The 13,315-nt window shown below is 39.2% G+C and overlaps 1 protein-coding gene across 2 annotated transcripts in view; it reads right to left on the reverse strand.

The window, feature by feature from the left end:
- Positions 1–13,315, reverse strand: part of Snx7 (sorting nexin 7) — a 78,645-nt gene that overhangs the window by 12,077 nt on the left and 53,253 nt on the right. Inside the window, exon 8 of one of the 2 annotated variants that reach the window (XM_038311900.1) lies at positions 6,285–6,437. The exons of the other annotated variant lie outside the window; for it this stretch is intronic. Coding sequence (XP_038167828.1) covers positions 6,285–6,437 — 153 coding nt within the window. The remainder of the gene's footprint in view (positions 1–6,284; positions 6,438–13,315) is intronic. 2 annotated transcript variants of the gene reach the window in all.

The following is a 13,315-nucleotide window of genomic DNA, read 5'->3' on the forward strand; positions in this document are numbered from 1 at the left end:
ATGAAATTTGACAGAAATCTAGATCAGAGTCTTCCCTAGGCAGCAATTTTATAATTATAATCAACATATTTTTACCTCGTATGATCAAAATTTTGGGGAGCTATCTTAACTTGGACCAGGGTGTTTTTCAGCATTTTTTCCCCATGTCAGAAAAATGTGTCCAGCCCATTGTGTAACACCGAAGCTAAAGGAATCCTTCGGCATTTCCCATTTTCCGACTGTAAGAAGGATGCATTCTAGAAATGAAAATGGAAAAGGAAATCACGCTCGATGAACATTTGGGATCCTTTCAGCCCATTTGTCAACTGCTTAATTTTGTAGGCTCACTACAAATTCCAATTTAAGCTGTTTTGGGTAATTTTTAAATGACTCACAAAGAACTAGGTTTGGATATTAGAGAAGCTTCAGCAGTAGTGCTCATTTGAATATAGATAAGCCTTTGTCGAGACATTTTCTTCTATATTCATTCACCTCCCATAAATGATTTCCCACTTCCTGGATGACCATGTGGACCCAAATATTTGTGGTGCCCACTGATACCAGAATCCTTCTTCAGGTCTGTCCATTACAGTTCATCTGAACAGAACAAATTTAAATAAACATATTAGCACAAGCAGTGGTGGTGCCTGCCTGTGATTCCATCACTCAGAGGGTTGAGGCAGGAAAATTGCCATAATTCTGAGGACAGCATAAGCTAAATTGAGTTCTAAGTCGACCTGGGCTACACAGCAAGACACTGTCTCAAAAAACCCAACTGTAAAGCTGTATCAAGCAAATGAATATGTATACTATTCTTCCACAATAAACGTTAACTGCATGTGTAAAATTGGAGCATAAAATTAGATCTACCACTGTGCTTACCACATGGCTTTGATAATAGATCTTTTGTGTTGTTAATTTTGAAGGCAGTACACAAAGTACTGGGTTTCATTATAACATTCTTGTATATATGTGTCATTGTACTTTGTTCTATTCTGTCCCCTTGCCATAACTGCTCACCATATGTCCCCTGCCCTGCTCTGGCTGGTCCCTTAGTTCACTCAGATAATCCCCGACTTTGAACTTAAGGGTGTTTGCCACCACACTGGGCAACAATGGAATCTCAAATAAATAAATCATCTTTTACATGATGAAAATGACATTCTAAAATAATATATAATAATATAATGATTATAAATGTAGACTAATAATAACTAATTATAGTAAATCATTTCTTTTTTATTTATTTTAAAGGTAGTATATAAAATGGTGGGTTTCCTTATAGCATTCTCTTTGTACATCTTTGTTTCCATTGTATGCACTTCTCATTTGTACACATGCCCTACTGCTCTTTCTCAGGTTTCCTGCCTGCATTTAAGATGCAGTAACCAGTGCTCTGGACATTTAAAATTCATACTACTCAAATTTAAACAACTAATATTCATAATTATCTTAAGAGATGATGATGATGATGATGATTTTAGAAGTGTTAAAATATTTCTGTCCCTGTCTTGCAAATAGCTTTCACTGCAAGTGCATGGTGTCAGGTCCAAAGGGGACACCATTTCTTTCAAAAAGGGCAGGTCTACAGACTTGGTCCAATATTGAGTCTAGGCTCAATTCAAGCTGGACTATAGAATGATTTCTGGCTGTGAGATAAAAGATAGTATTCTTCAGGAAATTGTGAAACATGTTCCCTTGCCTCTGGCTCTCCACTGATATGTATCTGTGGTAGGTATCATTATATCCAAGTCCATGCTGGCATTCAGGCTCTCTCAGGCCCTGTTTACAAATACCTATTCCTTGACTGTTGCCTCACATAAATAGGTTAGTATAACTAGCTTAATAGTATTACTTACAACAGAGAAAAAGTTATTCAAATTTTAAATATAAGGAATTATCTATTCCCATTATGATTTATAAATAGGACAATTATAACTACATTTAAAAATTGATGTGAAAAGTCCTTTTTATATATGTGTTGCTTTTATTGGTTAATGAATTAAGAAGCTGCTTTGGCCTGTGGTAGGGCAGAGTAGAGCTAGGCAGGAAACCTAAACTGAATGTTGGGAGAAAGAAGGTGGAATCAGTGGATGTCAAGTAGCCGCTGTAGGAGGCAGACGTGCAGGTGCCTTGCAGGTAAACCACGAGCCTCGTGGTAAAATACAAAATAGTGGAAATGGGTTAATTTAAGATATAATAGTTATCCAGAAATACACTTAAGCTATTGGTGAAACAATATTGCAAATCATATAGTTTCTGTGTGGTTATTTCATGTCTGGGCAGCCGGGAATGAACAAAAAGCCTGCACCAACAGAAAATTATGTAAAAGAGCTGAAAAATACTAAAAACCAAATATATTCATTTTAATTATCAAGGCCTAAAATAAATAAGTTACGTATTTCACGTGGGCACTTTCGGAAAGGGACATGTAAACACTTTCAGTAAGTATGATAATCTTATGCTAGCAATTATTTTTCTGTAATTATATACGAATCTCCTTTTCTGTAGGAAGTGGGGTTACGAACCTTTATTTCTTCTTTACATTATGATAACTATTTAATTTCTATGTGTTTGTTATCAGTAGGTATGTACTTTTCTTGATTTTATATACCTACTAGTAATACTAAAATAAACTTTGCAAAGAAATAGTTTATTTGTTCATTATCACTTAATTATCATCTGTTTAGTTTGACAAAAATCACCATCAGAAGTTTCTATTGCTGGGAGCTTGGGAGGGATGGTGTAGAGGCGGGGTTAAGGAGAAAGGCAAAGGAGATGGTTCACATCACACTTAGAGCAAGGCTGATCATAACAGCTCTCAGCTGTGGAAAGCCTAATATTGATTAAGAGTGTTGTGAGCTGCAGATGTTCTGGAATTCAGGTCCCTTTATTAACTCTGCTCCTTGCCACAACTTTCAGGTACCTCTGGTGAATTCCCTACTTTTTTTTATTACTGTCAGGCGCCCTTGATGTATGAGAGACAAAGAAAGCAAACACATTAGGATGACCAAAGGATCTTCAAGAGAACTGGAAAGGAGACCAGGGCTTCTTGTAAACTCCTTAGCAACAACATTGATGTCGCTCAACAACATTCCCACCCTAAAGGTCATTGTTCTCTTTTCTAGTTTGGGCCCAAACCAGGTCATTCCAAAGCTACTTTGAAACTAACTGCACTCCCACAAGGTCCAACGACATATGCAACGCTCATGCGTAGGAGGAGGTAGGATAGCTAAATAGATTCAATTACACTAAAATAAAGCTTTCATAAGAATGCAATCTTCTAATCCATTGTTTCTCCCAAGAATCAGCACCATCTAAATTTTTACCAACTTTATAATACGTATTGAGAATAACCCAAAACTAGTTCCTTTTTTAGCTAGAAGGAAGCAGTGAAAACCATCCACTCCCTTTATTCCTCATGTCATATTGTGTGGTTTCAACATCCCTGGCACATTACCACATTAGCAAGATTTCCTTTGGATGCTGTTGTAAAATCGCGCCCTGTTTCATATTTTTCAGTCAAGGACAGAGCCCCCAAATGATGGTATTCCACAGTAATCCATCTCCTAGTGATGTCCCTGTGGTCTCAGTGTATGTAAACACTTCACAATGTTCTCAGAGCAGTGAAATTGCCAGCGGACACACTGTGCAGAACAGAGCCCTGAAGCAAACAGATGCACGCCTATACCATTCAAGCAGGGTGTGGTTTCATGCAGAAAATAGTGGAATAACATCTTAAGTATCCACTATTTAGCCAGAGTTCAATGTCTTGCCCAAAATTCATGAATATAGGTGTGACATTTCAGAACGGCAGTCACTCCGTATATGTGTAATCTCATTTCTCTCTGTCATTCTGATATTTAAATTTGAAGTTATACAAGCTGTGATCATTTTGCTTTATATAAGTCAATCCATAGGCAGATGTGTGAGCGCTATTTTATCTTCTGCAAAAGAAACAGATTCTTTGGGGATTTATCTACGTGAATGTTGATGAAAACGGAGGTATTTCTCTGAGGATGTGATAAAATGAAATGGGATGGAAAGATCACGAACACTTCACGTCTCCATCTATCTGAGACAGCCTGAATTAACAGATAACAACATGCTGCTGCTCGTTAGGCCTTCACAGCTTTTCGACTGATTAAGACTTCTTGATTACTTAAGGACACCAGCTTCCTTGTCCTGCCTTGGTGGACTGATGTGACAGATAAATGAGAAGTTGCCACTGCGGTAACAACAAATGCCCTGGACAGGGTCTTTCTAAGTTATACTAGCAGAAGCCAATCATCCTCCCGAATAAAGCTGCATAGTGAGACCCTGTCTCAAAACAGAAGCAAGCATGCCAAAGAAAATGCAACCAAACAAAAAAGCCCAAACTTGGAAAAATCAGCAGACTTTACCTTTAAAAACTTAGCTGCATTTGCCATACTTTATATCTTTATGCTTCATGATAGTAACCAGGTACACTATATATTTTCATTTTCACGTCATTTTCTTTTGTTAATAACACACACACACACACACACACACACACACACACACACACACACACTCATGAAGCCAGAAGAGGGCAGCGGATCTCTGGGAGGTGAACTACAGGCAGCTGTGAGTGGCCTGACATGGGCACTGGGGCCGCACTCAGGTTCTCGGCAAGAAAGGACACACCCCTAACTGGTGAGCATCTGTCCAACTCCACAAGGCATCTCAGAGGCATCATCTCAGCAGATTGTCCGTGGGAGTCCATGATGTAAACATGCCCAGGTGGGAACATTGTGATACTGATGCCTTATGTGGATAAAAGGATTTTATTAAGGAGAGATATTTTAGATAATTCAAACCTGAGTTTTCCTGACATCTTCAGATACTTGAATTGCTTAAAGGGTATGTATGCCAGATGAACAATAAGGAAGGAGGCTGGAGGTGACATGTATCATCAGATAAAAACTCGATGGCCTCCTTAGAAGAAATGATGGGACTGAACTTAGAACATACTTGTCTTAAACTCAGCAGTATCTCCACTTCCTCCAACGCGGTTAAATGATTTTAATATTTCTCTCACGTCTATGGTTTTGTCCATGGGTTTTTGGTTCCTGGACTTTGACTTCTCACCTTGTCAAGTGGAGGTATCTCGTTCAACATTCAGATCCCAGCTTCAACCTACTCTCTGTGGATCATCCCATCCTGATATGAGGTTAGGTCTCCCTGCAATGACTTTCTGTATTAGAACATGCATTGCAAATTTTAGATCCCTTGTTTCAACTGTTTTCTATACTAGCTCTAACTCCACAAGGACAGGACTGTCGTACACGATATGCTTGTTCTTCATGGTTACTGCATGATAATTGGTTATATTCATTTAATTCTCATTTTATGAAAATGTCCATATTAGTTAGTCTTTCAAAACAGATGACTTTTAAATTTAAAGTATTTGTATAATGATAATTATTGTAGGTACATAGTATAAATTCCTTAACCTAACAATTTCATATATTTACTATTTTTTGTCAGAAGTAATGTGAGAGACCTGAATTTTAAATATTTTTCCAGGAAAGTATGTTAGATTATGTTAGGTGGAACAGTGATTAACATGACAAACTTCACTTAAGAAACTAACTTCTGCCGGGCGGTGGTGGCGCACGCCTTTAATCCCAGCACTCGGGAGGCAGAGGCAGGCGGATCTCTGTGAGTTCGAGGCCAGCCTGGTCTACAAGAGCTAGTTCCAGGCCAGGCTCTAAAAAAGCTGCAGAGAAACCCTGTCTCGAAAAACCAAAAAAAAAAAAAAAAAAAAAAAAAAAAAAAAAAAACAAAACTAACTTCTTTGAGGAACGGTTAGTTGCAACATTGAAAATGATTGTCCAAAAAGAAAAAAAATCCTAACTACACATTATACCATCCCCCAAATATGAGTTACTCTTGTGTGGATAGAGACATAGATCAGTTGTGTTTTCCACACGGCTGCATTAGTTATGGGAGAATAGAAACACAGGGGTCAGGGACAGCCGGGATTGATTAGACTTTTTCAAACATCTGCTCTTCTTCCTTTGTAAATTCTTTAGGAGACAGACACAGAAAAGGGGGAAAACAAACAAAGAGTCAGAACATTCCATCTTAGTGAGCAATGCAATTCCTTCCGAAATCATCAATAGGGTTATGGTGGAGTGAGGGAACAACCCAGCAAGAAGTCACCAAGGACGCTTTGGATGGTGGCAGCTGGCTCTTCTCTTGGAGTCTTTGAACAGTGCAGATAGACAGTCAAGAGCACACGGCTTAACAAGGAAGGGCTTTCAAGAACCAGGGCTTACCTGTTCGTAATAGTGGATGTTCTCCTCGGCTGTGTCAGTAAAAGCCAACTTGAGATCATTCTGCATGTTCTGCTTCCACCGCTCCCAGTCCGCTTTCAACGCATTGTTAGCACACTCTACTTTGTCTTCAAGTTTCCCGATTTCTTCTGTAAGCTGAAGCACGCCACAGAAAAAGGTAAGTCGAGCTATGTGGCCTCAGCATGTGGAGAATTCACTGAGTCCATGTAGACCATTGTGGTACGAAAGTTAAAAATAGCTCGAGTTTGGGGTGAGGAAGGCAATCGGAACCGACCATGTACAGCAGTTAAAATGGAAAAGGCACTGCATTCTGTAGCTATTGGATAAAGTCCTATGGTCTGCCACAAGACCATGTCAGCTTGGATAACATCTCAAACCCAGTGCTTCAATTTCATTATTTATAAAACAAGAAAAACTGAAAAGCACATATCTGGAAAAGAATTATATTAATAACTCTTGTGATGGCTATCATTCATGGTGATATTTACGTTTATGTTAAAAGACATGAGACTTCCTTCACTTCAGCTTTTAAATTCTGGTTCCTCATTTTTAATTATTTATAACCATAAGCTAAATTAACGACATGTACAGGGACTATGTTTTCAAATACACAGATTTAGGGGATTAATTTACACCATCTTGTTTGGGTAACTGGAAATCTTAGTTTCTGTAATGAAACGTGGTGACCAAAAAAAAAGTTGGGGGAGGAAGGGGTTTATTTGGTTTATGCTTCCACACTATAGTCTGTCACTGAAGGAAGTCAGGACAGGAATTCAAACAGGACAGGAACCTGGAGGGAGGAGCTGATGCAGAAGCTGTGAGAGGTGCTGCTTACTAGTTTGCTTCCCATGGCTTGCTCATCTTGCTTTCTCACAAAAAACAGGACCACCAGCTCAAGGATGGTACCACCGATAATGGGTTGGGCCCTCCACCTTCAATCACTAATATCCTACAACTGGATTTTATGGATAAATTTTACCAATTGAGTTCCCTCCTCTCAGATAACTTTAGCATGCATTAAGATGACATAAAAATATCCAGCACACTGGACACACAAGCAAGTTCACAGGCTCAAGATATCTGATATACAGTCCATCCTCTATTAGACAGGCTTACTGGGATACTTAGATTTTTCTTCCTCTTCCCTACCAAACTTGGAGCATGATGTCATTGGTTCAGTCTTTAGATTTAGCACATTGAGACATGTTTCACAAATGTATGTGTTTGTTAATAAACTCAGAATAATTCATTAAGTGCCCCGTCTGTGCCAGGCATGCCTCTGGGACTGGAAGATTTAGCAGTAAAGATATTAGGCGAACATTTTCGCTTTTCCTAGAGTTTATTCTCTCCTGGGGAGAGACAAGCTATAAGCAAAATAAATAAAATATGAACCATCAACTAGTATAAAGGCTGAAATGGAAAATGAAGCCTTAAACTAGAGAGAAAATGTGAGGCCACTGAAATTTTAGACAAGGAGACCAAAGGAAACCTAAGAAAGAAAATACCATCAGAATTGAGGTCTGATGTTTGAGAGTAAAACATGGGGTCATCTTGGTCAAAGCTCTCTGAGTAGAGGGCATGGGTAAAACATGGACCAGAAGATGAACACAGGGCTGGCCAACACAAACAACATGCTGGAGTAGACTGAACAAAATGGATGAAGTCCTCCAAGAGGAGGGAAAAGCAGCAGCAGGAAGATCTGAGAGCACCACAGTCCATGGAAAGGCTCGGGAGTTTACAGAACCAGGACACAGTTGGGAGATACGAGCAGAAACGGTCCCTCTCCTGTTAATGACACCACCTTTTTCATGCTTTAAAAGGGACACTATACGCAGCCATCATTTGTAGTTGGTTGGATTTATAAAGGGCCACCATTTAGGAAGCATTTCTTATTTCAAGGAAATTACAATGTGGAAATGTCTTAAAGTCAATGAAAATATGTCTTACTGAAAATTAAATAAATTTTCCTTTAATATTAAATTTTCCTTGTATATTTGAATTTTGCACTTTATGATCCCAAGAAAAATTTTATATATATGCACACCTCTCTCTCCCTCTCTTTTTCTCTCCTGTGTGGATATATATATATATATATATATATATATATATATATATATTCCCCATGGCAGATTTACTTTAGTAAGGCTCAAGGTGTATTGTTTTCATTTTGCTTTGTTGGGTAGAACTATCTCAATGATGTCACTTTATGAGTCTCCATATTCCTTTAGAGTTATTTAGCTAAATTGTAGGAAAATGTCTATCAGAGTGTTAACTGAATGGCTAGTAATCATATGTGGTGGGTGCTAACAGATAAATCTGTAGTAAAGCTGTTGAAAGGCTAAACTCAAGCAGGACCCATGTTTGCTAAAAAGAGCTTTGAGGATGTTAGCCCTTACTCCTCTGAGTTGCTGGCTAAAGTCTTCCCAGGGGCAGAGCCATACCGATAGCAAACAAATATTAAAGGTCCAGGGCCCACCCATTTAACTGTGATAATCCTGTCTTCTGCTTTAGCTTTCTAGACTACAACACATGCATATAGGACAGCTGGCATAGAGGTTCTCCAGAAACTAGTTTCAGGAAACTAGCTCCTATTGTATCTTTCCCCCCTTCCTATGGAGGTTAAATGCTAGCACTGCTATAACCAATTCATAGGAAAATTGTGTTCTGTCACTCCACAAGCATCAATGCCTTTCAAGCAAGGTCAGGTTGCTGATGGTCCAGCTCTGTCCAGGGACTGCTAGGCTTCGAGGGAACAGTTCCTTTCTGACCTCAGGAAAGAGGTTAGTAGTCCATAAGTGCAGCATCAGGACCAGAGGTTAAGAAGTGCTCAACTTCAGGCTCAGTACCTGATAATGTACGGCTATTTGTTGAAGTTCTAGCTCCTCCATCCACAAAACAAACATAAAAATACATAAAAAATAATAGCACTCATTCCATAGAAATTTTGTTTAAATACATAAAACGCAAAATATTGAATTACATAGTGTCTGACAATTTTCCTACTAGATGGCTGTCCATGACCATCATGACCAAGACAATCACCATCAGCATTAGCTCTTACAACAGACACAGACATCCTTTCCTCCTCTGCTACTTTGGTCTCTGGCAATGTGTCATTCTTTGGTCATATCTTGGCCTTACTTGGATCACTAGTGCAGTTTCTAATGTCTTTCCCAGTGTGAAGGATCACACATAAGCGTCAAAGAACTATGACCAATTCTTGATGCTTTTGTTGTTGCATTTTGTTGTTGTGGATGAGTTCATTATTTTGGTTTAGAAAAGAAAACTGAGAACATTTCTGCACAGTGAATCATCTTCCAGAGATGTTAATTCAAAGACACCAAAGAAGCACATGACACCGATCCAAAGAATGGTCTGCACTATGTCGTTCTAATCCATGAAAGTGGAACTGAACTAGATGCTCTTCTCATAAGTTCTCAGTGACCTTCATTTTCTTACTTCTTCTTTGAAACTGGGTCTTTATGTAGTCTATGCTACCCTCAAACTCAATACAGAGCAGTGGGTGACCTTAAACCTGGTCTTCCTGCCGCCTTCACTTTCTTCCTGCATGCTCATACCTGGTTTATACAGTTCTGAGGTTCTAATGTGAGACTTGGTGCATTCTAGGCAAGCACTCAATCAACTGAGCTATAATCCAGCCCCTTATTGCTTGCTCTGTTACGAAGATCAGGTATTTTTGAGTTGGCTATGTCTGGGTTCTGACAGAATATTAGACATTCAGTAAGAATTTACAAATGTGTGAAAATAGGATGTGTTAGGAACCTGCCAGGCCAAGACAGTGCCTCCAGTGTTCTCAGGCTCTAACAAATGGCAGGCTCTGCTAACTATAACCATTTGGGATTCAATTCATATTCTGTATTACAAAATAGTGTGTAAAATGACTGGGTAAAGAGGACTGAACATTTTTCTAATTTTTCTTTTTAAAAAAAAAAAACACTTGCAGCAATTGGACCTCTGTCAGGTGAAACTTGAAAAAGCAAGCAATTACCAGAAATATGTTCTAAGACCAAAAAAATTACTAATAGAATAATGGAAGGTTTCTATTTAATAGTAAAGCTATTAGGTAACTTCTAGCTTCTGCTTAATTCAGTTAGAAATTAGCCATACAGTTAAATGAAACTCATTACTACTAGAAGATGAATCAAGATTGTCTTCAAATAGTACATACCTATAGCAGTGCAACAATGAATAATTAATATATTTCTGCCAGCTGCTATCAGTTTAAGCTATATACTCACATATATTATTACATTTAATCTACATAAAGATATTATAAATTAGGTTTTCTTTTCTTTCTATTAGAAACTGGGAACCTAGGAGAAAGGACTAACAGAGACAACAGTGACTTGTGACATAACAGGATTTCAAATCAAAATCTGCCCTGCATGTGTTCTCTCTATGCCAACAGACTATGACCACCCAGGTATTGGTCTAGCCTGCCCATGACCTTCAAGGGTTAGCTCATTCAGCTCTGATTCTCAAGATTGCCATCTATGAAGATACAAAAATGCAAAATAAAGCAAAAGCCAGAACATAATGCATCTATCATTAAGGAAGAAAGTGTTCAAAGGAATACAGAGATGCAGGATAGTAGATTAATTCTGTGGGTGGAGCAGGCACTCTTTTGACACTCCTAGGTGAGGCCACAGCATGAGCACGGACATTATGCTACAGTGAGACAGAGAATGGAGAGATGGTAGAAACTGGAGTGGACAAGAACAAAAGCAAACAATGCAGCGAGGAATGAAGACCGCAGCCTGGGAGGCAGAAATGACAACTGAGAAACGGAGACTGCAGCAGTCCACACTGGAGGCTTTATCCAGAACATGGAGGACTGTTTCGAGTAGGTGAGTCTGAGCATGGCAGGGGTAACGAAAAAAAGACAGGACAGAAGAGAGAAGACAGGCAAACAATAGATTTGAATCGGGGCTCGGTAAATTATCAAGAAAAAGAACAAGGAAGATGTGGCTTGTTCTCACTTGCCCTGTGGTATCCATTCAGTGCCCACCTAGTGTACATCAGGTACTAAAAATGGGGAGTAGAAGTGGTCCTCACGAACTCCTGCTGACCGGAGATACACAAAGCAACTGGTTAAAGAAAATGTGAGGAGCATTTCCTGTGAAGTGAATGGCAAGGAAAACTAAGAAGCACGCTTGTTTTGGAAACTGGTAGTGGCTCTTGACTGCTGGGACCTAGAATAGGAGAAGGAGAGAGAGGCGGGTGGGCAGGTATGTTGGCTGTGAAATAAGAGTCCAGGGGGTGTTTGGGTTTTAATGGACGAGTTCCTGAAATAGCTTACCAAACAGATTTCGGCGATACCAGGGTAAGGTGGAGACTGAATTCTGGAAGGCAGAAGCAGGGGAGTCTAGATACTTATCAGAATTATCCTAATTTGCATGCCCGGAATTGAACAACAGAAACTCACACAAAAAGGAGGACAGCTTCCAAATAAAAAGCACCATGGTCCACTGTATTATCCCAGGAGGCTCTTTTGTTTTAGCCCTCACCACTGTCCCCTACAGGTAACTGAGTAAATCTCTTTTTCTCCTATAACTGGCCTCGGATGAACTATTTTAGCTTCCGCCTACGCCCTGCAACACTTAACATTCAATCAAGCCAGCAATTCCTTTCGTTTCCTTGTACCTTCCTATCTGAATGTAAACTCTGCCATGAGACCACCTAGCTTCCAACCACTGCGTTCAGTGCTACGCAGCCCTCTCTTCCGAGCACAGTGCCCCAGCATTCGCAGAGGAACTGGAACAGAAACCAGAAAGGAAAACGGACTTCTTTACAGTTTGGGGTGAAATAAGAGTAAAAGAAGCCAGCTTTTCTCGCCATATCTGTGATCGTTTTGCAATTCAAGGACAAGCATGACACAAAACCTCAAAGCTATGTAAACTTCATAACGAGACAGTCCTTTGCTGGGAAGAGAACTACTGAGTCTCAGTTTGCTTTCCCTGTGTCCAAGCTCGGGATCTGTCACCTTTTTACTTCCACTGCCCCCCTTATGTCATGGGAGACTTTGAGGACTTTTTGGGACTCTGTAGATTAAAGGAATAACCTTAGGAAATGTGTGCTCTTATTACATACCTAAGGATTTTTTTTCCTAACACTGAAAATTACAATAAACACTTAAATTGTGAATGACCCTATCCATAAAGGCACATATCATCAAAATTTTAAGTGAAATAATATAATTCAAGAATCATTATTCTTAATCATAATATCTCTGCCTTCCTTTTTAAATGACTTCTCTATTATTCCCTTTTATGGAAAGCAAAAGCGCAGCCATTCAATTTATTCAAATGTAAAAAAAAAAAAAAAAACAAAAAAACTTTCTCTTCACCGTAAGACAAGCTGAGGAAATCATCATTTGGAAAAGTTCTTGAAAATAACATACCTAAATAAAAAGATTTGGATTGCCACTCTATCAGAAGACAATAGAAAACTCAAAAGTTGAATTCTAATCTGACAGCTCCCTCTCCTTAACGAGCACTAATTAAATTGCAGGGGAGGGAGAAGAGGGCTCTTAACAATAAAATTGTATTATTTTCCGATTCACGAGAGAGGTAAGATGCGTCTGAAGAAATTAAATGCCTGATTATACAATGCTGCTCAGGTGCACATGTGACTGCTAAGTGGTACCTTTCGTGGCATGCTTTATGATGCACACGTTTCTCGAGAAGTACAAACCTCTCTCCTAGAGACCCATTGCAGATTCATTATCCAAATGTAACTTGTTCAGCAGTACACAATGGCTTCTCTAAAATGACAACTTGAGACTGGGAACACCCACAAATGCTGTTGATGAAGCACGGTTGAAGCCAGCGCCTCCAACGGCGTTAGCATCCTTCAAATAGTAATTATGGCTTCGCAGTACACTGTAGGCGCAGAAAGCCAATTATTTAAATAGTACCATTCTAGGAAATCAAGAGATCCCCCTTAAATCTTCTTCACAGGCAAACACAGCAAATATGCATGGGGATAAGGAG

Source organism: Arvicola amphibius, chromosome 14, assembly GCF_903992535.2.
Source record: "Arvicola amphibius chromosome 14, mArvAmp1.2, whole genome shotgun sequence".
In the NCBI taxonomy this organism is placed as follows: domain Eukaryota; kingdom Metazoa; phylum Chordata; class Mammalia; order Rodentia; family Cricetidae; genus Arvicola; species Arvicola amphibius.